The 25,896-nt window shown below is 55.9% G+C and overlaps 1 protein-coding gene across 4 annotated transcripts; it reads left to right on the top strand.

Annotated features, from left to right (window-relative positions):
* The first annotated feature begins 3,969 nt into the window (after window positions 1-3,969).
* On the top strand, window positions 3,970-24,682 carry CCL25 (C-C motif chemokine ligand 25). Of its 4 annotated transcripts, none has more exons than XM_029917629.1 (8): window positions 3,970-4,218; window positions 12,399-12,511; window positions 20,879-20,970; window positions 21,299-21,402; window positions 23,209-23,326; window positions 23,451-23,578; window positions 23,858-23,977; window positions 24,356-24,682. In XM_029917629.1, the coding sequence occupies exons 4-8, from the start codon at window positions 21,327-21,329 to the stop codon at window positions 24,403-24,405; spliced, it is 492 nt and encodes a 163-aa protein (XP_029773489.1). In that variant the 5' UTR covers window positions 3,970-4,218; window positions 12,399-12,511; window positions 20,879-20,970; window positions 21,299-21,326; the 3' UTR covers window positions 24,406-24,682. The 4 variants fall into 4 exon arrangements, with proteins under 4 accessions (XP_029773489.1, XP_029773488.1, XP_029773487.1 ...); XM_029917628.1 differs by having other exon boundaries at window positions 12,393-12,511; XM_029917627.1 differs by lacking the exons at window positions 3,970-4,218; window positions 12,399-12,511; window positions 20,879-20,970 and adding an exon at window positions 21,038-21,111.
* The last annotated feature ends 1,214 nt before the right edge of the window (window positions 24,683-25,896 follow it).

Here is a 25,896-nt window from a genome sequence, read left to right as displayed (position 1 = left end):
TGGGGAGGAGGCCCCCAGACGGAAGGATGAACTCAGCACAGCCCGTCAAAGGGATGTACTCCCAGCACGATCTGTGCCTGTGGCGTTGGCCTTGATCGTGGGCCGAGGTAGCACTTGTCAGGTTTCTCCCCTACCAAGCTACCTCCCTTCCTTTCCTGTACCATATACTTTGGGAGCAAGTCACTCCGTGCAGCACAGCTAAGGAGCGAAGGATTTCCTGCCTGACGTGAGGTATCCGGGTGAATTACGTGAGTTCTTCTGCTTGGGAGACTTCTCTTTCCTCCCTGACTTATCAGCCTATTCATTGTGTAATTATATCGGCGTGGCCTCTGGATGTTGGTTTTACATTCCGGGCTGTACCCCAATACTACTTTCTTTTGGCCGAATTATTCCAGCTTTGGCCACTGAGAGCTTTCAGTCGGCTCCTATGGTTCCTTGCCACGCTCCCTTCGGTGCAGTTGGTTTGGGTTTTTTTTTTTATTGTTTTTGTTTTCTTGGGAGCACCTCCTTACTCTCTGGGACTCTAGGCTGCTCCGGGCTCATCTGTAGTTCCTGCCCCAGTGCCAGAATCTGTCATTTCGCCCAGCCTGGTTCCTTTCAGTAGAGAGTGGTGTTCGAGACCAAGATCTGGGCACTTGGAATGCTCGTTGCTCCTGGGGTGTCATTTCTTTTAGGTCATCAATCGTTTTGGTTTTTTTTAAGTTTAAGTTTATTTTATTTATTTGAGAGAGAGAGAGAGAAAGTAAGTGTGAGCAGGGGAGGGGCACAGAGAGAGGGAGAGGGAGAATCCCCAGCAGGCTCCACGCTGTCAGCAGAGATCATGACCTGACCTAAAATCAAGAGTCGGACACTCAACCGGCTGAGCCACCCAGGTGCCCCCTCGGTCATTGATGCTTTTTAATCACCCACAGTGTACCTGGTGCAGGTGCTCAGCCCTGGGGATACAAATGACCATGCTAGAAGGGACATCTGCCCTCACAGAAGTCCCAGTCAGTCTGTGGGGACAGTCCTAAGTGGGCAACTCCAACATCGACTAGGTGTGCCACCTTGGGTAAGCTCTTTCATCTCCCTGAGCTTCAGCCTCAGCATCTGTGAAACGGGAGTGATTATAATACTTTGCGAAGGCACTGGGAGAATTAGCCGAAATCACCCACTTTGGCACAGAGCGCAGCTTGACGTACGTATTAAATCCTATTCTTGTTAACAGTGATCAGAAATCGCACAATTACCATCGTTACAAAACTACAAAATAATTACAGTCTGCCGAGGTTCAGAGTGCCAGCAAAGCACGTAGCGGGAGAACCTGACCGCACTTTGGGGTGACCAGGGAAGACTTTCCGAGTCATTGGGGTTACCGCTGAGGCAGGAAGGGTAGGTCGCCAGGCAGACAGGGACAAAATGTTTCAGGCAGAAAGACCAGCAAGTGCAAAGGCCCTGAGGCAGGCCGGAGCCTGGCACACTTAGGAACTGAGAAAAGGCCAGTGGAGGAGACGGGGGCAGGAGAGGAGACTCACGGGACCCGAAGGGGCAAGTCACACGGGGCCTGGTGAGGCGTGGCACGTTGAGGCTCCGTCTGAAGAGCAAGGGAGGTGACTTGTCCAAAGACACAGGTCTCGCAAGGTCAGTCGGGATTGGAACCCAGGTCAGCTTGGTCTCAGAGATCTTTATTTTCTTTGGTCTGAATTTAAGATACGAAGTTCTTGGAGTTTTGTTTGTTTGTTTTACTTTTGGTTTTGGTAAGAAGCATAGGTTTGGTTCTCAGGGGTCAGAATCTGAGTCCACTCCAGCTACCGAAGTTCAAGATTGTTCTTGCCGTCACATTAAGCTCAAGTTCCTGAGGGCCTGTGAGGTCGGGAGACCCAGAGGTGACTTAGCCTGCATCCCAGTGCTTGAGCACATCACTCCATGGGAGGGGAGGACCCGTAGACGCGTAAACCCAGCCAGCATGACAAGGGACAGGCACATACCCCACCTCTCACGGAGGGCAGCGTCCACGCTGAAAGTGACCGTGGGAGCATGTAGGTCATGGGGCTTCCGGACAGAGGGGCCTGAAGGAACGAAGGCGCGGATCTGTCCCAAGAGGTCTGTTAGGAAAGGAGAGCCGTCAGGAGCGCTGGGTGCGGATCTCGAGGTGGCCCTAGACACCGGTCTCCAGCTCCACAGCGCCCTGGCGAGTCCAGCGGTGATGGCGTTTTAGCCCGTGGACCGGAAGCTGGCAAACTACAGCTCAGCTCAGCCCACACCTGCTTTTGTACGGCCTGCGAGTAAAGACAATGTTTCCACCAGGAGCTCCCAGCTGGCTCAGTCCATGGAGCCTCTGGCTCTTGATCTTAGGCTTGCGAGTTCAAACCCCGTGTTGGGCGCGGAGCCTATTTAAACGAAAACAAAAAACAAGAGCAGAATAGCATCTTGTGACATAAGAAAGTTACAGTTCAGGTGTTCCCGCCAAGTCTGATAGTGACGCAGTGGCGCCTGTTGTCTGCACGTGGCCCGTGGCTGCTTCCTGGCCACGACAGCAGAGGCGACTCTGCCCAGGCAGGGCCTGCCTCACGGCTGTGCAAACTACATAACCTCACAGGGCTCTGCACTTCTGGCACCATCTTAAAGTTATTTCTTTTTATAAGAGCGAGAAAGCGCAAGCAGGGGAGGGGCAGAAAGAAGGGGAGACAGAATCTGAAGACAGGCTCCAGGTTCTGAGCTAGCTGTCAGCACAGAGCCCGACTCAGGGCTCGAACCCACAAACCGTGAGATCATGACCTGAGCCGAAATCAAGAGTCGGACACTTAACCAACTGAGCCACCGAGGCTCCCACTGTTTTAAAATTCTTAATCCGTGAATGAGGGCCCCCTCCTTTTTATCTTGCACTGGGCCCTGAGAATTGTGCAGCCTGTCTGGTGACAGGGGCCAGATGGCCCACAGAGCCTGCAGCATCTACCGCCAGGCCCTCTTCCGGAAAAGTATGTGAGTTCTCCTGCGGTGGACAGAACAGAGTCCCCCAGCGATGTCCACGGCCTGAGCTCCTGGCACCTGGGCCCGTGGGACCTTACCTGGCAAAGGGGCCTTTGCAGACGGTATTAAGGATCCAGAGAGCGGGGAGCTGGTCGTGGATGGTCTGCACGGGACATGTAATCACAGGCTCTTAGCGTCAGAGTCCGAGAAGACCAGACCGGGGCGCAGGGTGGGGATGGCGGGGCGGGCTGGGGGAGGGGAGGCGCTGCGAGCCGCAGAGTGGAGCCAGCCCCTCCTGCCAGCGCATCCAGGAGGCCGCCGCCCTCATTCCAGCGTGGTAAGACCAATGGCAGACTTCTGACCTCGAGGACCGCGGGGAAAATAAACGTGTGTTGTTTAAAGTCACCAAGATTGCAGTTGTTTGTGACAGCCGCCACCACAGGTGGTTGGTGCACCTGTCAGGGGCAGTGAGCTGGTAAAAAAATTAGTCTTGTAGCCAAAGATAAATCTACTTATTTATTTGTGTTCATTTTGAGAGCGAGCGAGGAAGGGAGGGAGGGAGGCAGGGAGGGAATCCCAAGCAGGCTCCGTGCTGTCCGCGCAGAGCCAGACGGCCTTGACCCCACGACCCTGGGCTCACAACCTGAGCCCAAATCAAGAGTTGGACGTTTAACCGACCGATGGAGCCACCCAGGCGCCCCCAAAAAGGATTTTGGATGAGAGGCTGATTTTGCTCGTTTGTTTGCTCGTTTGGAGGAAGCAGCCTGAGCCAAGGGTGGTGCGCACACTTCAGAGCAGGGAGACCTCACGTTGGGACGCTGTTAGGACACCCCGGTGTGGGCTGGGGTAGGGGAGTGGGGAGGTGGGTATGGAGGGAGGGATGGCAGAGGTTTGAGGGTGGGATCAGCGGGTGTCAGTGACCAGTCACATGCAGAAAAGGAGGTGGCCTGATTCATCAGACCCAGCGACGTGGGGAAAGCTGTGACGTCTGAACCGTTTACCAGGCTCCCAGGATGGGCGGGGACTGTTTGGTGACATGAGAACCCGGTCTCGCTGTCCAGCGACCGTTCCCTGGCAGCTCCTGGAGCTGAGGCACCAAGGCACTCATTCCGGGAACGGAAGCCGGGCAGGCCTGGACAAGCCCAGAGAACCTTCTGGCACTCGGCGCTTCACAGTCGCAGTCCGATCCCATCCCGAGTGCTGAGTGGGCCCGGTGTGCCAAGAAACAGGAAGCTGTATTTCTTCTCAGGCAGCAGCATTTATTTTCAGGTGAGTAACGGTCTGGAGCTCACGTCCCTGGTCATTTTCAGAACAGGGAAACAAGGTTGCCCAGGGGGTTGGCTCCTTCTGGGCCTGGGTCCCCGTGGTTCCCGGGGGAACACCGGTCTGGCCCAGAGAGCCCTGCCCTGGAGCCGGTGTGGGAACGCAGGCCTTTATTTCAGGGACCTCGGTGCCCACAGCTCCCTGCGCCCCGTTTGCTTCTCAGTGAAAGGCAGGGGGCGCCACCCGCTCAGGAACACAGAGACCTGGCTGGACACCGGGCCAAGGGCCCCGCTGCCCGGCTTTCGATCGCCACCGCCTGAGATAGCACGGGTCACTGACCTGGATGAGCTTGGCAAGTTTTGTTTTCCAGAATGATCTTTCTGCAGCTGACCAGCCGTCAGCATTGCACTACAAGAACAGCCCTGGGTGCCTTATCTCGCATCGGGTCAAAGGCTCGGAAAGGCCCTGCAGCTCTGGGCCCCGGAGTCACCGGCTGGCCTGGCTTCCCCTCGTTCTGGAGGATTCCCAGAAGCGATTACCGGTCACCCGCAGCCACTGTCGCTTTTATTTTTAATCTTTAAGATGTTTAACTTTTGCTTTCCATGCCCAGCAAGTTCTCGCTCTTGCTTTGCCTGTAAATGTGTCACATGTGTTTCTTGGGTTTTTCTGCAGTGATTCATGGGTAAACTTTTTTTTAAGTATTTTTTTAATGTTTGTCTATTTTAAAAAATGTTTTAGTGTTTGCTTATTTTTGAGAGAGAGAGAGCCCGAGCCGGGGAGGGACAGAGAGAGAGGGAGACACAGCATCTGAAGTAGGCTCCAGGCCCCGGGCTGTCAGACACTTAACTGACGGGGCCACCCAGGCGTGCCCCCCCTTTTTACTTTTTCTTTTTCATCTCTTTTTATGGTTTTTATTTTATTTTTGAGAGACAGAGACAACGCGAGCAGGGGAGGGTCAGAGAGAGAGGGAGACACAGAATCTGAAGCAGCTCCAGGCTCTGAGCCATCAACACAGAGCCCGACACGGGGCTCGAACCCACACGCCATGAGATCGTGACCTGAGTTGAAGCCGGACGCTTAACCGACTGAGCCCCCCAGGCGCCCCACCCTTTTTACTTTTTTAAGTGAAAACTCGGTCATTTCTAATACAGTCACAGAGTTCTGCAAACATCACCCATATCTCATTCCAGAACATTTCTTCACCCCAGAAAGAAAGACACGCATGCCCTTTGGCAGTCACTCCCCGCCTCGGGCCACCCCTCACCTAGTTTCTCCCTCCCTGAATTTGCCTGTTCTGATCACTTCACGTAAATGCAATCCTGTCACGTGTGTCCCGTGTGTCTGGCTTCTTTCACCGAGCGTCATGTCTTCAGGGTTCATCCACGGCACAGCGTGCGCTGGTTCCTAACAGCTGAGCAATATTCCACTGTGTGGCCATGTCACGTTTTGTCTGTCTGTCCATCATGTGGACACGGGGGGCTTTTCCCACTTTCTGGCTACTATAAATAACGCTGCTGCAAACATTCACAGACAAGTTTTATTTCTTTCTAATGTTGGTTTATTTTTGAGAGAGAGAGAGAGAGACAGAGGGCACTTGGGGGAGGGTCAGAGAGAGAGAGGGAAACACAGAATCCGAAGCAGGCTCCAGGCTCCAAGCTGTCAGCACAGAGCCTGACACGGGGCTTGAACCCATGAACCATGAGATACGTGAATATATGGTTTTTTTAAATGTATTTAGATCTTTTTTCTAATGTTTACTTATTTTGCGAGAGGGAGGGCCGAGAGAGAGAGAGAGAGAGAGAGAGAGAGAGAGAGAGAGAGAGAGAAAATCCCAAACAGGCTCCATGCTGTCGGCACAGAGCCCAGTGCAGGGCTCAATCCCCTGAACCCTGAGATCATGACCTGAGCCGAAGTCAAGTCAGACGCTTAACCAACTGAGCCCCCCAGACACCCCATGAACACGTGTTTTCCGTGCTCAGGCAGGTGCCCCGGAGCGGAATGGCTGAGCCACATGTTAACACTGTGTTTACCTTTTTAAGAAACCACCAGACTCTTTTCCCCCAATCTCGTCTTTATAAATGAGATGGAGGCCTCGTGCTTGTCAGTCCCGGGCCGGGCGGGGAAGGCAGTCTGCTGTGACACTTCTCCAGCCTTGTCCTTCATCCAGCGACCCACAGGGAGCAGGCCAGGGCCTCAAGTGTTTGCCATAGTCTACGTGCACGGGTTTGCCCCCCCGCCCCCCGGCGACACCCACAAGGTCTTCAACCCCCCCCCCCAGCGCCCCAGGCCGACTCTCCAAAGCACGCCCACCAGGCGGTCTCGGAGCGCCCCACGCGCCCCGAATCTGCGTCGGGAGCGAGTTGTGCGACAGGAACAAGACAGGTGTTATTAGTCTCTATTAAAAGCTCACGCAAATTGATAAGAACCAAAGGAGCAAAGATCAACAACAATTTGAGGGAGGGGAGAGTCAACAGACCTCAGAGCAGCTCTACCACCGAGGTGTCGAGGAGGGGCCCAAGGGTGAGGGCTAGTCCGGGGGAAGATCATTCCAGCACTGCCAGAAGCCCCAGCCACCCCCCCCCCGGCTTGTCGGGGCGGCAGCCATGTGAAATTGGGAAGACCCCCACCTTCCTGCCCAGCGTAGAAAAGGGTCATATTCTACAGGTATCCTGAGTCACCCACGGAGGGGCTCTCTGCAGGAGGACATTACTTTGTTTTCTTACAAGTTAAAAATAAGTTATTTTTGAGAAAGAGGGATAGAGAAGGGGAGGGGCAGAGAGAGGCGGGGAGACAGAAAATCCCATGCAGGCTCTGCACTGATAGCACAGAGCCCGATGTGGGGCGCGAACTCAGGAACCTTGAGATCATGGCCTGAGCCGAGGTCAAGAGTTGGGTGCTTAACCGACCGAGCCACCCTGGCGCCCCCGGGAGGACACTTCTTGTGGTCTCCAGTGAGTCACCTTCGGCTTGGCACCGATCAGAAGACCCAGAGATGAGGCTGGCTTGGAGAATCGCGGGTCCCCTAGAAAACATGGGTAGGAGGCCTGCAACCATATGGAGTGAAGAGGGGCTCCCAGCCTCCGGGCCCACCGCCGCATGGAGGCAGTTCAGTCCTCACGTAAGCCTGTGAGCTGGGTTGTGTTAGCCCCATTTTAGAGAAGGGTCACGTGGGCCGAAGGTCACACATTGCCAGGGATTGGCAGAGAGGGGCCACCAGCTGGGCCCTTGGTGCTAAACTGCTCATGATGTGAGAGAAGAGGGTGGGGCACAGAACCGCCCCGACACTGCACAGGGCCCTCCACCTGAGGCTGGAAAAATGAGAGGGGGACTAGAGAAAGGGGAGGGTATGGGCCAGCACGGAGGGGGGCCCCAGCCCCAAGGGGATGGACGGTAGGAAAGACCGAGCAGGGTGCAGGTAGGAGGTGGGTGGGGGCTGGGAGGGAGGAGGGCCGGAGGAGAAGGTTTGCACAGACCACTCCAGAAGGAGAGCGCAACAGGGTGGGGGTGTGGGGGTGGGATCATGGGCTCATGGCGGCATCTCTGGGGTGTTCTTTCCACTTCCCCATTCAACTGGGGCCCGGCGGCTGAAGACGGTTGAGTTTGGAGGGAAGGGGACCTCAGTATGCAGGTGAAGCACTGCGTCCCCATGGGAGAGTGGACGAGCCACGGCCGTGGAGAAAGGGTCCGTCCTGGTCTTTGTTCCTTCCCTGAATCCCTGGGCACCGGATACGCCCCCGTCTCACTCAGGCCCGTCCTGGACGCATCCGTTTGCTCCAGCAGCCCCTGGACGAGTAGTTTATGAACAACAAGTCTATTTCCTCACATTGAAAGCATCAAGGGGCGCCTGGGTGGCTCAGTCAGTTAAGCCTCCGGCTTGGGCTCAGGTCTGATCTCACGTTCGTGGGTTCGAGCCCCGCGTCAGGCTCTGTGCTGACAGCCAGCTCAGAGCCTGGAGCCTGCTTCCGATTCTGTGTCTCCTTCTCTCTCTGCCCCTCCCCCTCTCATGCTCTGTCTCTCTCTGTATCAAAAATAAATAAAACATTAAAAAAAATTAAAAAAAAAAGAAAGCATCAAGTACATGTTTAAGATTTTATTTTTGAGTCCTCTCCACACCATCATGGGGCTCAAACCCGCAACCCCGAGATCGAGAGTCATGCTCCCCCAACTGAGCCAGCCGTGCGGCCCTAAATAAACGTTTGATACTATTCTATGTGGATGAAGGTACATTTTATTTATTTATTTATTTTTTTAAATGTTTTTTATTTATTTTTGAGAGACAGAGAGAGACAGCGCAAGCAGGGGAGGGTCAGAGAGAGAGGGGACACAGAATCTGAAACAGGCTCCAGGCTCCGAGCTGTCAGCACAGAGCCCGATGTGGGGCTTGAACCCACGAACCGCAAGATCATGACCTGAGCCAAAGTCGGACGCTTAACGGACTGAGCCCCCCAGGTGCCCCAGGTACATTTTAAATAAAATCTTTTTATTATTGAAAAAAATTACTTCCTCATGGTGCATTCGGGAGGCCAGAAGCCCAAGATCAAGGTGTTGGCTGGGCCGGATCTATCCGAGACATCCCTCCTTGGCTCGCAGATGGCCGCCTTCTCCCGGGTGTCCTCACGTGGTCCTCAGTGCGCGTCTGTGTCCTAATTTCCCCTTTGTATAAGGACACCAGTCATATTGGATCCGGGCCCACCTTAATGGCCTCATTTTAACCCGATCACCTCTTTTAGAAGCCCTCTCTCCAAACACAGTCGCATTCCAAGGTCCTGCGGGGTGGGGCTGTGACACATGGATTCTGGAGGTGGGGTCACAAGTCAGTCCACAACGCTCCGGGAGCTTGTGACTTTTGCCACAGCCCACCGGGTTCCCTAGGGAGTGGACGGGGGAACTCAGGCGGCCCTGCTCAGCCCTCCACGCTTCAGAAGACAGGATTCAGGGGTTTGGACGCCCCCTTCTGTGTGGATGGGGCTGATCTGGGACCCTGGTGGGGGGACGGGGAGCCGTACATCAGGGGCTCGGGCCCAGAGAGCAGCCATATTAGCTACAGGCGGCACGGGAGCGGCAGGGGGGACCTACCATCCTCCCAGGGCAGTCCTCCTGCCCCCGGAGCAAGGGTCTTCCCAGGCTCACACCGAGGGGAGGCCCCCCTCCCCCCCCCAACACGTGCTGTCCTTCCCCCGCTGCCCCGGGGCCTGCTCTGCCCAGATCCCCGCCTCCCTCCTGTCCCCTGGCCGGCACTACCGTCCCTTCCCCCAGGAAGGCAGCAAGTCTGCTCCACCCCCCGCCCCCACCGCCTCATGCCATGAATAGCACCGTGGTGGGACCCCCCGTCACGGGATCTGGCTTGGGCAAGCAGTCACCAGCATGAGCCCTGCTCTCCCCGGTCCCCTTGAGGGGCTGGCTGAGTCTTGTCACCGCCCAAGGCCCAGCACCCGGCAGGCGTCCAGGGTTTGCTGGCCAAATGGACAAGAAGCAGGCCCTTCCGAGACCCTGGCCTGGGCTGATCAGGTTCTGGTAGGCCCACCTCTAGCCCCCCTACCAGCGATCCAGGCCCCCCCAAGCTGGGGGTCCTTCCATGGCTGGTGAGCAGAGGGCACCCCACCCCTGCCCCGGCCCGAGGACCACACATCTGACTCCAGGGGTGTCACTGAGGGTGTTACAGGGCGGCGGCAGCAAGGGGCTGGAGGAGGGCACCCCACCCCCAACCTCCCCCTTCTGTTGTCACCGGTCTGTTACCCCCTGCCCTGTGCTCCGTGAGTGAATTAGCTTAGTCCCCACCCAGTGACCAGTGTCGCACCATCTGCCTCGCCTTCCCAGTGGGGACCCAGAGGCCAGAGCAGTCAGCCTGGGGAGGGGTGGGGCAGGGAGGGGCAGGGAGGGTGGAAAGCGCTGCTTCTATTTTGTCCTCTCCTTCCTGGGCCTTCGTTCCCCAGCTAGGAGTGTCCAACCCACCCAAATGCGCCCGGGGCAGGCCAAGGGTCAGGAGAAACTGAAAACTGTTTTTCTCAAGAAAGGCGGGTCTGGTGCAGAAAGGCCAAAGGTAAAGGTCACTGAGCAGAAACCTTTCAAGGGGGTAGGGGGAGCCCCGTGGGGTTTGGAGCCCCGGGCAGGGGCAGGGGGCAGCTGCCAGGAGCTGTGCTGTAGGGGCACTGGGCATCCCTTCTCTCCCGCTGTGACCACCGCATCGCCCTCCAGTGTCCCCTGGGGGCAAAATCGCCCCAGGTGAGAATCCCTTGCTTTGCAGAACAGCCTGGAAAGGGGGCTTCCTTGCCTGCATTCTTCAGATCACATCCAGGTGACCCACCATTTTCCAGAACTGGGTCCACATATCCCTTCCCCCAAGAAGTGTTCCGTGGGCCCCTGTCTTAGAAGTGTGACCCCCGTGAGTGCTGTGGCCAGTGAAATAACACCCCCACCCCCCGCAAGATGTCCACGTCCTGATCCCCAGAACCTAAGAATGTGTCACCTCGTATAGTCAAAGGGGCTTTGCAGATGCGGTTAAGGCTCCGGAGACGGAAGATGCTGCTGGACTGTGTCATCACCAGGGCCCTGAGGACAGGGAGGCCGGACAGTCAGAGGAGTGACGCCCGAAGCAGGCTTCAGAGAGAGACAGACCCAGAAGGCCGGCTTTGCAGAAGGAGGAAGGCCTTGAGCCAGGGAGTGTGGACCACTCTAGAGGGGGAGGCCGTGGGGACACAGATTGGCCGCGAAGCCTCCAGGACGATCTTGACGCCTTGATGTCAGGACTTGTGCCCTCCGGGACTGCAGGATCATGAAGTTGTGTTGCTTTAAGTCACAGTGGCTGAGGTCATTTGTCGAAGCCGCAGGGAACCCAGCTAGCCGTGCACTCTGGGGCCGGAGTCAGGGAGGGCCACTGGGCAGTCAGGCTGCCCCCTGCCTCCCTTGGGGCGCGGGCCACGTAGTTCCTGAAGCTGCTGTCCCTCCCGCTAGATGCAGAAGGCGCATGGGAAGGTTGGGGGTCAGGGCTTGGGTGGGTCCGGAGTTCTCGGGCTGCGAATGGGGAGATGAAGTCCAAAGACCAGAAAGTCTTTGCTTCACGTTGCAGACTTTGGAAGGCTTCCCGTGTTCTTCAAGGTGTCCTGGGCCCAGTTCTTTTTTCCCCCACCCCCAGGAGGAGACGTCTTTGACTTTGAAAGCCAACGTTAGGGGCGCCTGGGTGGCTCCATCGGTTAAACATCTGACTTCAGCTCAGGTCATGATCTCACAGTTTGTGGGTTCGAGCCCCGCGTCGGGCTCTGTGCTGACAGCTCAGGGCCTGGAGCCTGCTTTGGATTCTGTCTCCCTCTCTCTCTGCTTCTCCCCTGCTCGCACTCTGTCTCTCAAAAAATAAACAAACATTGAAACTTTTTGAAAAAAAGAAAGCCAACGTTAAAGGGCAGGTGAATTTTGTGTCCAGAAATTCACAAATGGAAACATGGCCCACAAGGCACCAACAGCCCCTTCGTCGGCAGCGAAGATCCCAAAGGTGGGGGGCGCGTTGTGTGGCCTCAGCCTGAGCCCAGAGAAAGGGACCGGGGACAGAACCTTGAGAAAACGCTCTTGTCTCAGAGATGACGGAAAGGAGGGGAGAAGGACGCAAAGCAGGTGTCTCTGCAGCAGAAGCAGGCAGGGGCCAAGGCCGCCAGCGGCCTGTGGGCCAGGAGTTCAGGAGCAGGTGGTGATGGGGACGGGGAAGCAGGAAGGGTCAGCGAGGCCGGGCTTCTTTGGGTCGAGGGGACCTGAGAGGCATCCCTGGTGTTTACCCACTCCCAAAGGCGGGAGGTGGGGGGGGAGGTGCAGAGACAGGGGAGAGGGGAGATGGGCAGTGAGAGCAGAGAGGTAAGGTGTGTGTCAGTTACGGGTTTTTTTTTTAATATTCTGAAGCTTTGGCATCTTGGGGCCTCGCTGGTCTGGAAGGGACCTCCCTGCCCTGGCCTGGCTAATCCCTAGAGATAACTCACCCCTCACGTTTCCTGTGCAAAGCAGCCCATCATAGCCCCTACTCTGACCACCTCAAAGAATTGGTGACCGTGTGAGTAGCTTGCACGAGCGGGGGCCCCAGAGCCCCTGCCTGGCAGAGGACCTTTTTAATGAGACACGCAGGGGACAGGGATGACAGCGGAGCCCTCGTTGGGCGCCAGACGGTGCGCGCACGCTGTGACCCTTCCCTTTTCTCTCAGCCGCAGGGGATGCCATGCACCTCTTTGACTTGTGCTGCTCGTTCGTTCCTTCAAGCGAAGTATGTGATCCCTGCTCTCCCGGAGCAAAGTGAACCGGAAATCCCTGCTCCTGAGGAACTGTGAGTGCCCGGCGGTGGGCTGCGTGACTGGGGGCTCCCTGGAGCACAGATGCGAGGGGCTGGACTTGGCTGTGCTCCCGCTGTCACTGTCTCAAAGCAGGAAGGGACTGAGCAGTGCTCCTTGAGCTCACTGAAAGGCAAATGAGCAAGGGGCTGCCACTGAGGGGAGGGGGGCAAGATCACAGCTGGGAGAGATGGCAGACAAGCCCAAAGCCTGAGGAGGAGCTGGGGCCGGGGTGCTTGGGGGAGGGGCTACTTGGGGGAGGGGTTTCTTGGGGGAGGAACTACTTGTGGGGGAGTTCCTGGAGAGGAATTACTTGGGGGAGAAATTACTTGGCAGGAGTTCCTTGGGGGGATGATGGCTTTGAGACACCTCCCACACCCAGGGCGGGACACATAAGCTCAGAAAAGACTTTAGAAGTCCCCAGGTGCTCCCCACCACAAGCAGGAAGAATGACCCACCAAGCAGAGCTAAGAACAGCCTGGCGTGCTGTTGCAGGAGCCCCAGCCCAGATCAGTCTGCAAAGACCAGGGAAGTACTTTGTCCCCTGTCTTCTCTGGTCTCTCCTTTCCCCCATTCTCCCTTCTTTCTCGTGTCTTCTGCTTTCCTCCTTCTCTTCCCTCCTTGTCTTTCTTACCTTCTTCCTTCGAGCATTTAAGAAAGTTCTGTCCAACAATTAGCTGATTAGAAGCCAGAGGAACTGACGCTTCAGAGACCACACACAACAAGAAATACAGTCTTTAAAATCTTTTATTTTTTATTTTTTTTTAATCTTTTAGAAGATATGTCATGAGTGTCCCAGAGGCAGGCGAGAAAAAGAGAAGGGCTATTCAAAGAAACAATGGCTGAAAACTTACCAACTTTAATAACTACCATGGATCTGTGCAAGCAGCTCAACAGACTCCAAGCAGGAAGAGCTCCACACCAGGACGTTATCAGCGAATTGCTGAAAAATAAAGACAAAGAGAACCTTTAGAGCAGCCAGAGAGAGGTGACTCATTACATATGAGGGCTCTCCAATGCCAGGAACAGCTGAGTTTTCACTGGATATCGTGGCGGCCAGAAAACAGTGAATGACACTTAACGTGCTGATTGAGGGGCACCTGGGTGGCTTCGTCAGTTAAAGGTCCAACTCTTGATTTCGGCGCAAGTCATGATCTCATGGTTCCTGAGTTCAAGCCCTGCATCAGGCTCTGTGCTGACGGTGTGGAGCCAGTTTGGAATTCTCTCTCTCCCTTTCTCTCTGCCACTCTCTCTCTCTCAAAATAAATAAATGTTAAAAAATTTGTTTCTAGAAAATAAAGGGCTGAATTAAAAAAAAAACCGTCAACCAAGAATTCTGTCTCTAGTAAAACTATCCATCAAAAATGAAAGAGGGGGCGCCTGGGTGGCTCAGTTGGTTAAGCGTCCGGCTTCCAGCTTCGGCTCAGGTCATGATCTCATGGTCTGTGGGTTCGAGCCCTGCGTCGGGCTCTGTGCTGACAGCTCAGAGCCTGGAGCCTGTTTCAGATTCTATGCCTCCCTCTCTCTCTGACCCTCCCCTGCTCATGCTGTCTCTCTCTGTCTCTCAAAAATAAAAAACATTTTAAAAAAATGAAAGAGAAATTGAGATAGTCCCAGATAAACAGAACTTAAGAGACTTGGTGGCTAGTGTACCTACCCTACCAAAAAAACCCACAAAAAACACACAAAAAAACAAAAAACAAAAGAAGTCCTTCAGGCTGAAATGAACACTAGCTAGCAACTCGAAGCCACACGGAGAAATAACACTGGAAAGACAACTGCATAAGTAAATAGAAAAGCCAGTATCATAGTATCATTGTATTTTTAGTTTGCTACTCCTTCTCCCCCCCTCCCCCGCCCCCGAGTGATTTAAGAAACAAGGGCCTAAAGCAAGAATGATGAAGGTAGGATCATGGAATGTGATCCATCAAGAAGTAATGGTGACAATGACACTATAAAGGGGGAGAGACAGCTGTACAGGAGCAGAATTTTGCCTCCTTTTGAAGCCAAGTTGGTATTAATTTAAAGTGGCTTGTCTCAAGTTGAAGATACTGTCATCTTAGGTAAACAGTAAGAAAATAGCTGAATATATACAGAAAAGGAAATAAAGGAGTCAAAATGGTACCCTGTAAAAAAATCAATGAGATGCCAAAGAAAGTAGTAATGAATAAATTAAGGAACAAGATAGGTACATGACATGCCTTTATTTTTTTTAAGTTTATTTATTTCTTTATTTTGAGAGAGACAGAACAGCACAAGTCGGGAGGGGCAGAGAGGGAGACAGAGTCCCAAGCAGATTCTCTGCTGCCAGAGAAGAGCCCGATGTGGGGCTCGAACTCACAAACCGAGAGATCATGACCTGAGACAAAATCAAGAGTCAGATGCTTAACCGACGGACCCACCTGGTGCCCCTGTTTTATTATTTCTTTTAAAGACATGTCTTATATTGGGGCACCTGGGTGGCTCAGTTGGTTAAGCACCTGACTCTTGATTTCAGCTCAGGGCATGATCTCATGGTTTATCACCTCAAGCCCCATGTCGGGCTCCGTGCTGACAGTATGGAGCCTTCCTAGGATCCTCGCTCCCCACCTCTCATTCTGCCCCTCCTCTGCTTGCACAAATAAATAAACTTTAAAAAACCCAAATAATAAAATAGCAGGTGTAAGTCCTTTCTTATCAGTAATTACCTTAAAGATAAGTAGATTAAACCCTTCAAAGAAAAGGCAGACTCAGAAGAGATAAGAGATCTGACCAGCTATATACTTTCTGCAAGAGCATCAGACACAAAGATCCAAAGGCACAAACAGGTGGAAATGAAAGAGTGGGGAAAAGAAATTCCATGTAAATAATAATTAAAAGAGAGCTGGGGTATTTATAGTATCAGACAAAATAGATTTTATGTCAAAAATTGTTTTGAGGGGCGCCTGGGTGGCTCAGTTGGTTAAGCGTCCGACTTTGGCTCAGCTCATGATCTTGTGGAATGAGTTCAAGCCCCATCTCAGGCTCTGTGCTGACGCCTTAGAGCCTGGAGCCTGCTCCTATGTCTCTCTCTCTCTCTGCCCCTCCCCTGCTCATACTCTGTCTCTCTCTCTCTCAAAAATAAATAAATGTAAAAAAAAGTTTTAACAAAACAATGCCCAGGGAAGTGTATGGCTACAAGTGCCTACATTAAAAAAGAAGACAGGGGTGCCTGGGGGCTCAGTTGGTTAAGCCTCCGGCTTCGGCTCAGGTCATGATCTCACGTTCGCGGGTTTGAGCCCCGCGTCAGGCTCTGTGCTGACAGCTAGCTCAGAGCCTGGAGCCTGCTTCAGATTCTGTGTCTCCCTCTCTCTCTGACCCTCCCCTGTTCATGCTGTCTCTCTCTCTCTCTCTCTAAAATAAATAAAAACAGTAAAAAAAAAAAATGAAGACAGATCTTAAATCTGCCACCCCTGGTGGGGTGCCCTCTGCATGCCTGCAGCCTGGGTGTGGACGTTCCTCTAGAATGGAGACCATGCATCTTGTGAAAGCCCTGCCACCAGCTGTGAGCCTCACTTGGCATCTGCTTTAAAATGTGGGTTTTATTCCTACTCGGGTGTGGTGAGGCCAAGAGATCAGAAGATGACTGTTGTGAAGTTACTTTGCTACTCACAGATCTCAAGCGGAGGGGGCATGCCATCCTCACAGGGCTGCCTGGGGAAGCACCAGAGTTGGGCAGGTGGCAGAGAGAATGAGGGGAAACGTGCGTGAGAGCCTGTCATCTGGTCTCCGTGGGAGGGGAGTGTGAGCGGCCCGTGCGGCTCAGGACTGGCTAGTTGGCATAATTTCAGCAGGCTCTGGGGTATAGGGCTTGTCCCTAGTGGTCCGACCACTGGCTCTGGAGTGATCAGGGCAGGGGACAGTGGCCCTGAGTGCGGGCACCCCATAAAGGAGGGGGTCTGGGTGAGGGCCCCGGATCGTCTGGTTTGCATATGGAAGGTGCACACACCCGTCATTTACTATCTCTAGGATCTGCTAACCTGGGAGGGCCAGTCCGTCCCATGATCAGGGAGGCACCAAGCTGTCGAAACATCGTAATACACCCGACATGCTTGGAACAGAGGCTTCTCAGGGCAGTGACATACTCCGTGTGACACCGTAACGATGCAGACAGGTCACCATGCATTTGCTCAAAGCCATAAAACGTCCAGCACCAGGAGTGGACCCTAATGCAAACTCCGGACTTTGGCTGATAATGCTGTCAGCGTAGGGCCATCGATGGTAACAAACGCACCCTTTGGTGAGGGATGTTGATAACAAAAGGAAAGTGTGCATGTGTGGGGCAAAGGGTATATGGGAGTCTCTCTGTCTTCCCTCAGTTTTGCTAGGAAACTGCTCAAGAAGACAGTCTTTTTTTTTTTTAATTTTTTAAAATGCTTTTTATTTAGTTTTGAGAGACAGAGACAATGCGAGCAGAGAAGGGTCAGAGAAAAAGGGAGACACAAAATTTGAAGCAGGCTCCAGGCTCTGAGCTGTCAACACAGAGCCCGACTCAGGGCTTGAACCCACGAACCGTGAGATCATGACCTGAGCTGAAGCCGGATGCTTAACCAACTGAGCCACCCAGGCGCCCCAAGAAGACAGTCTTAATAAACATAAAAATAAAAAAGAATCAGTGACAATGATCTGTGGCTAGAACCGCACTACCCACCAAGGTAGCCACTGGTCACCACGCGTGGCACTTTGGCGTTTGGAATGTGCTACAATCAAGATGCCAAAAAAAATAAAAGGAACTGTCTCATTAATTATTCTTATTTGAATGCCTTTGGGAATGACAATATTTTATAGATAGGGTTCAATAAAACACAGTATTAAAACAATTGTTTTACACTTGATCTTAGCCAAAAAGCCGAGAAGCAAATAGTATTAAAAAATATTTTTTAAAGATCTGCCTAATACGGCATCCTAACAGTACACATGGATGAAAGGGTGAGACCTGAGCTTGGAATCCAGCCCTGCTTATTTGGGGCAGACCTCTTAGCCCCTCTGGGCCTCAGTTGATTGTGTTTTTCCTGTAAAATGGGGATAACTCTTGATCCTATAGGGGCCCAGCCCATCCCCAGTGTCTTCCTTCCTAATCTCAAGGTAGCATTTTGCTTCACTATTTGCTGCTTGCCTTCTCTGCTCTACTCTGAGGCTGTCTGTCTCCCTCACTATTTTCCCCCCGGCTCCTGGCCCAGCGCCTGGCAGACAGTAGGCACTCGCTAAGGGTTTGCTGAATGAGCATGAGAACAAATGGCCCCCAAGAGATGTTCAGTGGGGCCCTGTGATATCACGGCCACTTTTCATGGAGGGGACACATCTGCTTACTCACTGCCATCACCCCGGGGCCTGGCAAACAGCTGGGATGTAAGAGGCACCCAGAAAACCTGTATGGGAGGGGTGAATGGAGTTCAGCAGCTTTGAAGAGGGATTCCCAAGAGTGCCCTGTGGGGACCCCCCACCCCGGGGGCCACCGCCCATCCTCCTCACCAACACCCCCGCCCCAGCCCCAGTCTGCCAGGACCGTCAAGAGGCCACCTTCCTAGCTGGGGCATTCCAGCTGGCCTGTCCCCCACCCATCTAGTAAGAGCAGCAGAAGCACCAGGACTGAGGCCAAGGCTGTAAACAACCGGGGTCGGTGGCCCAAGAATGTTCAGAGGGCCAGGCCCCTACCCAGAGGGTCGCTGCAGGTGCTCTACGGAACACAGAGCCCCCTGGACAGCCCGCGGAGGGAAGCCCCTCAAAGCTAGCCTTATAGGTCGCGGCCGGGCCAACCCCATCAGGAACACCCTGACAGAGGTCACGCAGAGAGCATAAAGAAGTCCCTGAAAGGTCAGAAGCTTGCAAGCCAAGGAAAAGGGAGCCCTTTTCCTCCCTTCTTTTGGTTGCCTGGTAACCACTGTGTTCTGGGTAGGAGCAGGAGGCAGCCAAGCACAACGGGGGCCCGGACCCGGCAGAGAGGGGCTGGCAGGCACCTCACCACATGCACAGACAGGAGGTGTGAGAGGGAGGCCCCCCAGCTGCTGCTTTCGGGGGCGGGGGGTGCACCTGAGCAGGGGCCTGGAGGCACCAGAGGTTCAGGAGAGCCGTAGGCAACCCAAGGAAAGGGGGGACCTAATATGCAACAGCAGCTGCGGGAGGACCCCCACTTCTGTCGGGGGCACCTCCCCAGCACCCGCGTGCCTTTCTGATGGCCTCTGTCAAGCAGGCCGAGGTTGAAAGCCTGGGAGTTCTCCAGCAGAGAGATGATAGTGTGCAGGCCCCCAGAGGAACTCACTCCAAAGGGCGCGGTTGGTATCTCCCCTCACAGAGCCCAGTCTCCAGCACCCCATTCTGCAGGGGACCCTCTGGGTGCACTCACTGTCGGTGCCCTCCCTAGGGGACTCTAAGAGCTGAGCCAGCTCCTGGAAGGGAGGCTTTTTGCCGGCCCTTCTAACCTGCAGGCCATGGGATGTGGTTTCTCAGCTTGGCTCAGCTTCGGGGCTGGAGACCCCCAACGCCCCCACGAATGGCCCCCGTCATCAGGCTGGTGACCGGGAGGCAGGAGGAGGCCTCTGCTACACGCCCCCCCCCCCCCCCCCCCCCCCCCCCCCCCCCCCCCCCCCCCCCCCCCCCCCCGCCCCAGCTGTGCTCATTTCCCATGTGCAGAAGAGCGGCGCCCACGGCAAGCAGTCCACCCTGGGCGCCTCCAGCAGCTGTAGGAACAGAATACGCCTCCCCCTTCCCAGTTCAGCCGTGACCGTGACCCTGAGAACCTGGCCCTCACATTCCGCAGCAGCGGTCTTCAGAACTCCGGGATTTCATTAGTGTCTGAGCATCCCGCCCCCTCCCTCACACCCAAGCAGGGCCCAAGGTCACACACATCCCTGTCTGCCCTGCGCCCAGGTTCCTAGACACCCGCCTCCCGGTTAAGGCTGCGGGTGGGACAAACTCCGAGGGGCGGGGCGGGGGGCTCGTTCGCGGGGGACCTCAGCTGAGTCTGGGTCACCCCACGTCTTGGCGGCTTCGGGCGGCGGGACAGGCAGGAGCAGTGGCCAGGCCCGCCACGCCGCGTCCCCACGCCCCCAGCCACGCGTAGCCGCGTCCCGCCCCGCCTTCCCCCCTCCATCCAGACCAAGAAGTCGAGGAACTGGAGTCGCGCGCGGGCCCTGGGGGGCGACAACAGCCACCTCCACGGGACCGCTAGGCACCCAGCCACCTAGCTTCTCAGCTCCCAGAGCGGGGCGGGAGGGGCTTACAAGCCCCTCCCTTCCCATGCCCCGCCCCGCCCTGGATCTAAGCCACACCCAAAGCAGCAGGATTCCTTCCTCAGGACCCGCAAAGGGTCCCCGCCAGGGGCTCCTGATGGGGCGGGGCGATGAGAAAGGGGTGCGGGTGTGATAAATACCTGGAAGGGTCGATAGCTAAGGATGCGGGCAATAAGAAGTTAACAGTTCAAACCCATCAGCTGTGAGGTCTCTGCAGCGCCCCCTTCCCGCTCCAACCGCCCACCCCCCCTGGAGCCCCTGACCAGGTGAGCCACGCGGACCCAGGGAAAGACAAATATGCCTTCTGGGTGCGTTTTGCTTTGCTTCCTCTCGCCGTGGTTACCTGGGGCTCCGGGCATTTCTCCCCAAACCAGAGCGTTTCTTGTTGTGGTGAATGTTAATAACATTTTTCTCAAGATAATATTCGAGAAAATTCACATACCTTACACTGTACCCATTGAAAGGGTAAGGTTCCGCAGGCGCCTGGCTGGCTCAGTCGGTGGAGCCTGCAACTCGATCACGGGGCTGTGGATTCAAGCCCCACGCTGGGCGGAGGGATTACTTAAAAATAAAATCTTAAAAAAAAACAAACAGTGCAAGTTTCCCTGTGTTTACAATATTCGCAGAGTTGCACACACACACCCACACCCCCATTCTCCCCTCCCAGCCCATGGCAACTGCTGATTTTACTTTCTGATCCTATGGATTTGCCTGTTTTCCAAACCAGGGCATTTCTGTGAAACTATAACGAAAGTGGGGTGAAGTCAGGGCCCCACGGGAACAGGTGACTTGGGAGCGGCGAGCAAGGCAAAGACTCTGGGCAGCCTGAGGCCCCAGTGTGGGAAGGTGGTGTCAGCCCTGGGGTGTGGCTGGGGAGGGAATGGAGGGAGGAGAAAGGGCCCTTCTGGGAGGGGAGGGCTGGATAGGGGAGGAAGTGTTGGTGGGGAGGGCATCCCGGGGCTGCCAGCCTTCAAGTGGCCCCAGGCAGGCTGGGGCTGTCCACCTGTGTGGTTCTGCCGCCCATCTCCAAGGGAGCCAACCCTTGTCTCACATAGGAGCATTTGAGAAAGTCAGTATTTCCTGCCAGCCCTTTGATCTACGTCCTCTTGTCCCCAGGTGTCTGTCATGCCCTTGCAGGTGCATCTTGACCTCCGAGAGAGCAGCTAGAAAGAGAAACCAGGGAGAAACCTGGAGGCTGAGCAGAAGAGGTAGGAGGATGGAGGGTGGAGGAGGGCAGGTGGCCTCAGGGTGGGGCCCCATCTATAAAGGGTGCGGCCTGCTGGCCTGGCGGGCAGAAGAGCTTGGATTCACCCCAGCAGGCACCGGCTCCTGGGATCCTGCAGGCTTTGGTGAGTCCTTCCCTCAGACTTGGCTGAGACCAGCCACAGGCCCCCCCCGGCCCGACGTGTCCCTGGGCCGCCTACCTCCCTTGCAGAGGGCCTGGCCGGGGCCTGGCTTGAGATGTAGCTGTTTCAGGTGCCTATTGCTGTCCAGTTCGGGTCCTCATCACCTCCACCTCTCCCATTATTCCTCCAGACACCGGAGCAGGACCAGCCAGGGCACAATGAACTCGTGGCCCCTACTCTGCCTGGTGGTGGCCAGCTTTGCAGGCATCTGGTGTCTTACTGTCCACGCTCAAGGTAACGTCTTGGGTCATACCTACCCAGCTTCCCTGGAGTCCTCTCCCCATCCCCCATTCCCTGCCCGCCCTCCCCCATTTTCTCCCCCTCCCCCAGAAGCACACCCAGTTCTGTCTCCATCACTGAATTCTGATGGACAACTCCTGCCCAGTCATGCAGGAACCCTGGGCATGTGTTGGCAGCTCACTGGGGGGTGCGGGACCCTGGTCCCTCCTTCCAGAGCCCCTTTAATGCCTCCTCTATGGTCCATAACTCAAGGCCTCCCTGCCAGGACTCCAGGCAGCCCAGAGACTGTGGGGAGCGGAGTATGGCTCCCGGTGGTGGCACAGCCAGTTACTGCCAGGGACACGCTGCAGTGACATGACCCTGCAGAGCCCTGGAGACCAACAGGAGTGGGTCCCCATCCCGGCTCTACTCACCTCAGGCTACCTGTGTTGCTACTCAGTCTTTATGAACCTCAGTTTCCTCATCCGCAAAGCGGGGTGCTGGATTCTTCCTGCACAGACAGGACATGAGAACCCAATGGACTGATAACTTTCAAAACTCTTGGCCCCGTGCCCGGCAACAATGATAACCACACTGCTATTCACGGGGAGTCCCTTCCCACTTCTCCCTCCATTGGGCACCTGAGGACTTGGTGGCCAAAGGCCAGTTCTGGGCATCCAGTGTCCTCAGGAGTCCTGCCACGGATTCCCGAATCCCCACAGGCCCCGAGGGAAGCGGCTGAGCCCCAGCAGCTGGCTGAGCAGGGGCCCTGGCTTGGTCAAAGCCCGTACCCCTACCCCCACCCCCGCCTGCCCTCGCTTGTCTGAGAGGTGCTAGTCCTGCTTCTAACAGACCTTAGCCTTTGCCCAACATGGGGCTGGGTGCGTTCCATGGTCCTGCTATCAGAGGCCCGTTCCGGGAGCCAGGCCCAGCCCGGGGCCCTTTGATCTTAGGGGCAGAGTGGCCCCCTGCCTGCCTGGTACGGCAGCCCAGGGTCCCTCTAACACCACTGCCCCTTGCCCTCTGGGGCCAAGTTTGGAGGTGCAGAGAGGGCCCAAGCCACCCTCCTCCCCCGTCCTTCCTGCTACACTTTGCCAGATCTTGGGTGCGGCTCCTGGAGGCAGGGGGTGGGGTGCGGTTGTCAGCAAACGGATGGATCCCGGAGGGCCAATTCCACCTGCCCGCCCTCCCAGCTGGCACCAGCACCCCCTCCTCCAAGACACCACCCCCAGGTCGCTACCCTTCCCCCTCCTGGCACAGATCAACCTCTGGGTGTCCCCACCGGGCTGGGGGATCCCCATGACAGCCCCGGGCCCAATTCCCCTCTGTGTTTGTCTACACATCTGGCACCTAGTAGGAGCCTGAAATGCTTGTTTCAGGCAACGAGTAACAGAGACCTCCTGGTTTCTGGCCTGGTGACTGAGTGGTCACTTTGATGGGGACAGAAAGGAAGAGGCCCTTGAGACAGCCCTAGGTGGGGAGGAGCCAGCAGGAGCAGCCCGCCAGCCCATTTGTTTTCCAGCGGTGCCCCCTGGCCCATCCTCAGGGCGCTGTGTCTGCGCTTCCCTGCCCCAGAGCACAATCGGAAGTCCCCATTCACATTGGTCCCCCATTCATTTTGCAGTCCTGGGCCCCTCCCAGCCTAGGGCTGTGGACCCCCTCTGGCTCCTGCCAGCTGGTCTCCCTATCAGGGGACCCAAGGTGAGCTGAGTGGCTTCCTTATCATCTGGGCTGTCTCTTGGCCCCCGCTGGGCCTGGGAGGGAGGGTTGTGTTCTCGGCACATGCGCACAGAGTTGTGAGCCTGTGGGCCTTGGTGACAGGTGTCTCGGAGGACTGTTGCCTAGCCTACCACCAGCTCCACAACCTGGACTTCCTGAGGCACGCCGTGGGTTACCAGCGCCAGGAGGTGAGCGGGAGCTGCAACCTGCCGGCTGTGATGTGAGTGGGGGCCCTGGGGACCGGAAGGTGGGGCGGGGGGCGGGTCTCATGTGCAACTTTGCTCGAGGCTCACACCCTAACCTGGGAACCCTCTCCCCCACCCTCGCCCACCTCCCCACGCCAGATTCTTCTTCCGGAAACACAAGATGGTGTGTGGCAACCCACGGGACAAGAGAATAAAGTGTTGGATGGACTTCCTGGATGCTCGGAAGCACTTAAAGCGTCACAGAAGTATCCTGAGAAGCTTCCAAGGTGGGTGAGACCCAAGCCCAGCATCTAGGGGGCCTGGCCTCCCTGCTGTGGGCCCCTGGGCTTCTGAACCACCCTCACAAAGGAGGGGGTCACAGCCCAGCATGCTGACAGCCGCTCCCTCCGCCAAGAGAGCCAATTGCTCCTGAGGGGAGACTGAGCAAATGCCAGCTCTTTTAGCCAAGACTTTTTCAAGTTCCCAGCTGATGGCTTCAGGCTTGGCTGGACCCAGGTGCTCACAGGATATTGGTTAGAGCTTTTATGTATTTCTGTCTTGGACAGACTGCAGCTCTAGAGGTAGGAAGCCGAGCCCTGAACCCGCCAATCTACCACTGTCCAAGTTGAGCAAGCACACCAGAGGCAACAGGACGAAAACCGCCTTCACTCCAGCAGCTCGTCCAGGTAGGGACTCTGATCATGTGACCATCCCTCGGCCCACCCCCACTGCTGAGGGATGAGGGCTCATGAGCAGCACAGGCCAGGTAAGGGGACTCAGCTCCTGGACCAAGGTGGCGGACTTTGTGGTCAGCCCCACAGGTTGACATTTAGGCGGCTTTCATGACCTTAACCCAGCCTAGCAGGCTTCAGCAAGTGCTGAGATAAAATGTCGGGTGTGTGGACTGAGGGGTGCAGGCCCCCAGCTCCACTGCGGTCCCCATCACCCGCCGGCCTCTCCAAACCCCCGCCCCCGCAGGTCCGTGATCCCGCACATCTCCAGGATTAGCCAGCACGAAGGCGGGCTAGACCTCTCTCTGCCACAGCTGTCCCCTGTGGCTCCAGGTGCCCCAGCCTCTCTGTCATTCAGGCGGAACCTCAGTGTCCATGCCTGAGCCTGCCTTGGGCTCTCTCCCATCACTCCTGCCACATCCTGCTCCTTGGGCAGCCGGAAGGAAAGAGCTGACCTTGCTTCAAGCCCCTTGCCCGCTCCAGGAACCAGAGTCAGCCGTAAGCAACGGGGCTGGTAGAGGACGGTCCAGATCCGTCACGCGCCCGGGGCCGCGCCCGCCTGGGTCGCTCTGGGTCCTTGCAAAGCTCCAGTTCATCCCGGGATGCTCTGCCCAGGCCATGCTTTTCTATAATTTTTAAATAAATCTTATTTAAAACGTCCCTGAGGGGGATGTCATTCCTGTCTCTGTGGTGTTTCATGATGGGATGTGAGCTGCTGTCCCTGCCTGTGTTGAATCCTATGTGACTGCCAGCCCAGGATCTGTGCTGACAGCCCTCGCGGCTGACGGCTCCTGGGGGAAACGCTGGCTGCAGGTGCAGGTGCAAGTCCAGCTGGTGACCTTGAGCAAACCGCCCTCTCTCTTGCCATCTCTTTCCTGGCCTGTAAAATGGGGGTCACTGTATTGGTTCTGCCCACCCCCTCGGGCTGTAGTGAGACTGGGTCACGCATGGAGAAGCCCTCTTCGAGCTCGGACAGGGGTCCAGAAAAGCTCAGATTGGCGTGCCTGGGTGGCTCAGTTGGTTGGGCATCTAACTTCGGCTCAGGTCATGATCTCATGATTCGTGGGCTCGAGCCCCGTGTCAGGCTCTGTGCCAACAGCTCGCAGCCTGGAGCCTGCTTTCAATTCTGTTTCCCTCTCTCTCTGCCCCTCCCCTGATCATGCTCTGTCTCTGTCTCTCTCTCTCTCAAAAATAAATAAACAAAAAAAAAAAAAAAAAGAAGAAAAGCTCAGATAAGTCAAGTGGATCTGAAACGGGCCAAGAATAGAGCCCCGGAGGCAGGCACTAGACTGGAGCCTTCCAGCTGTCCTGTCCTCAGGCAGCCTCAGTTCCCACCACCAGAGAGAACATTCCAGATGACAACCAAGTGCTTCATCTCTAGAGGACACTAGGCGGTTTGGGGCTAGGGGTCACACCCAGGCCCCAAGCTGTGCAGGCGACTTGGGCCGATTCTACAAACTCTAAGCCTCGGTCCCTCCCGCAATAAAATGGGTGACATCATTGCCTGCCTCATACAAGCTAGTGGGACCAATGCATTCCTGCCAGCTGCCTGGCTGGCTCAGTCAGTAGAGCGTGCGACTCTTGATCTCAGGAGTTGTGAGTTCCAGCCCCGCGTCGGGTGTAGAGACTACAATAAACACACAAACGCACTGCTGTCTGTACACCCCTCACACACACACTGACAGTCCCCGGGCACCCAGCGAGGCCATCAGATTAGGTATAGGTGCGGCCCACCCTCGGACCAGGCAGGATGTGAGCGGGGCAGGGACAGCAGGAATGCTGGCACAGCTGCCTTGACTTTGAACCTGGCTCTGCTACCTTTAACCTGGAGTCACCTTGGCCAAGCGGCCCACCATCCTGAAGCCCGTTTTCCA

This window comes from Suricata suricatta, chromosome 12 (genome assembly GCF_006229205.1).
Source record: "Suricata suricatta isolate VVHF042 chromosome 12, meerkat_22Aug2017_6uvM2_HiC, whole genome shotgun sequence".
NCBI classification, from domain to species: domain Eukaryota; kingdom Metazoa; phylum Chordata; class Mammalia; order Carnivora; family Herpestidae; genus Suricata; species Suricata suricatta.
Note: the sequence above shows the minus strand (reverse complement) of the source record. Positions and strands in the feature narration are given on the sequence as shown.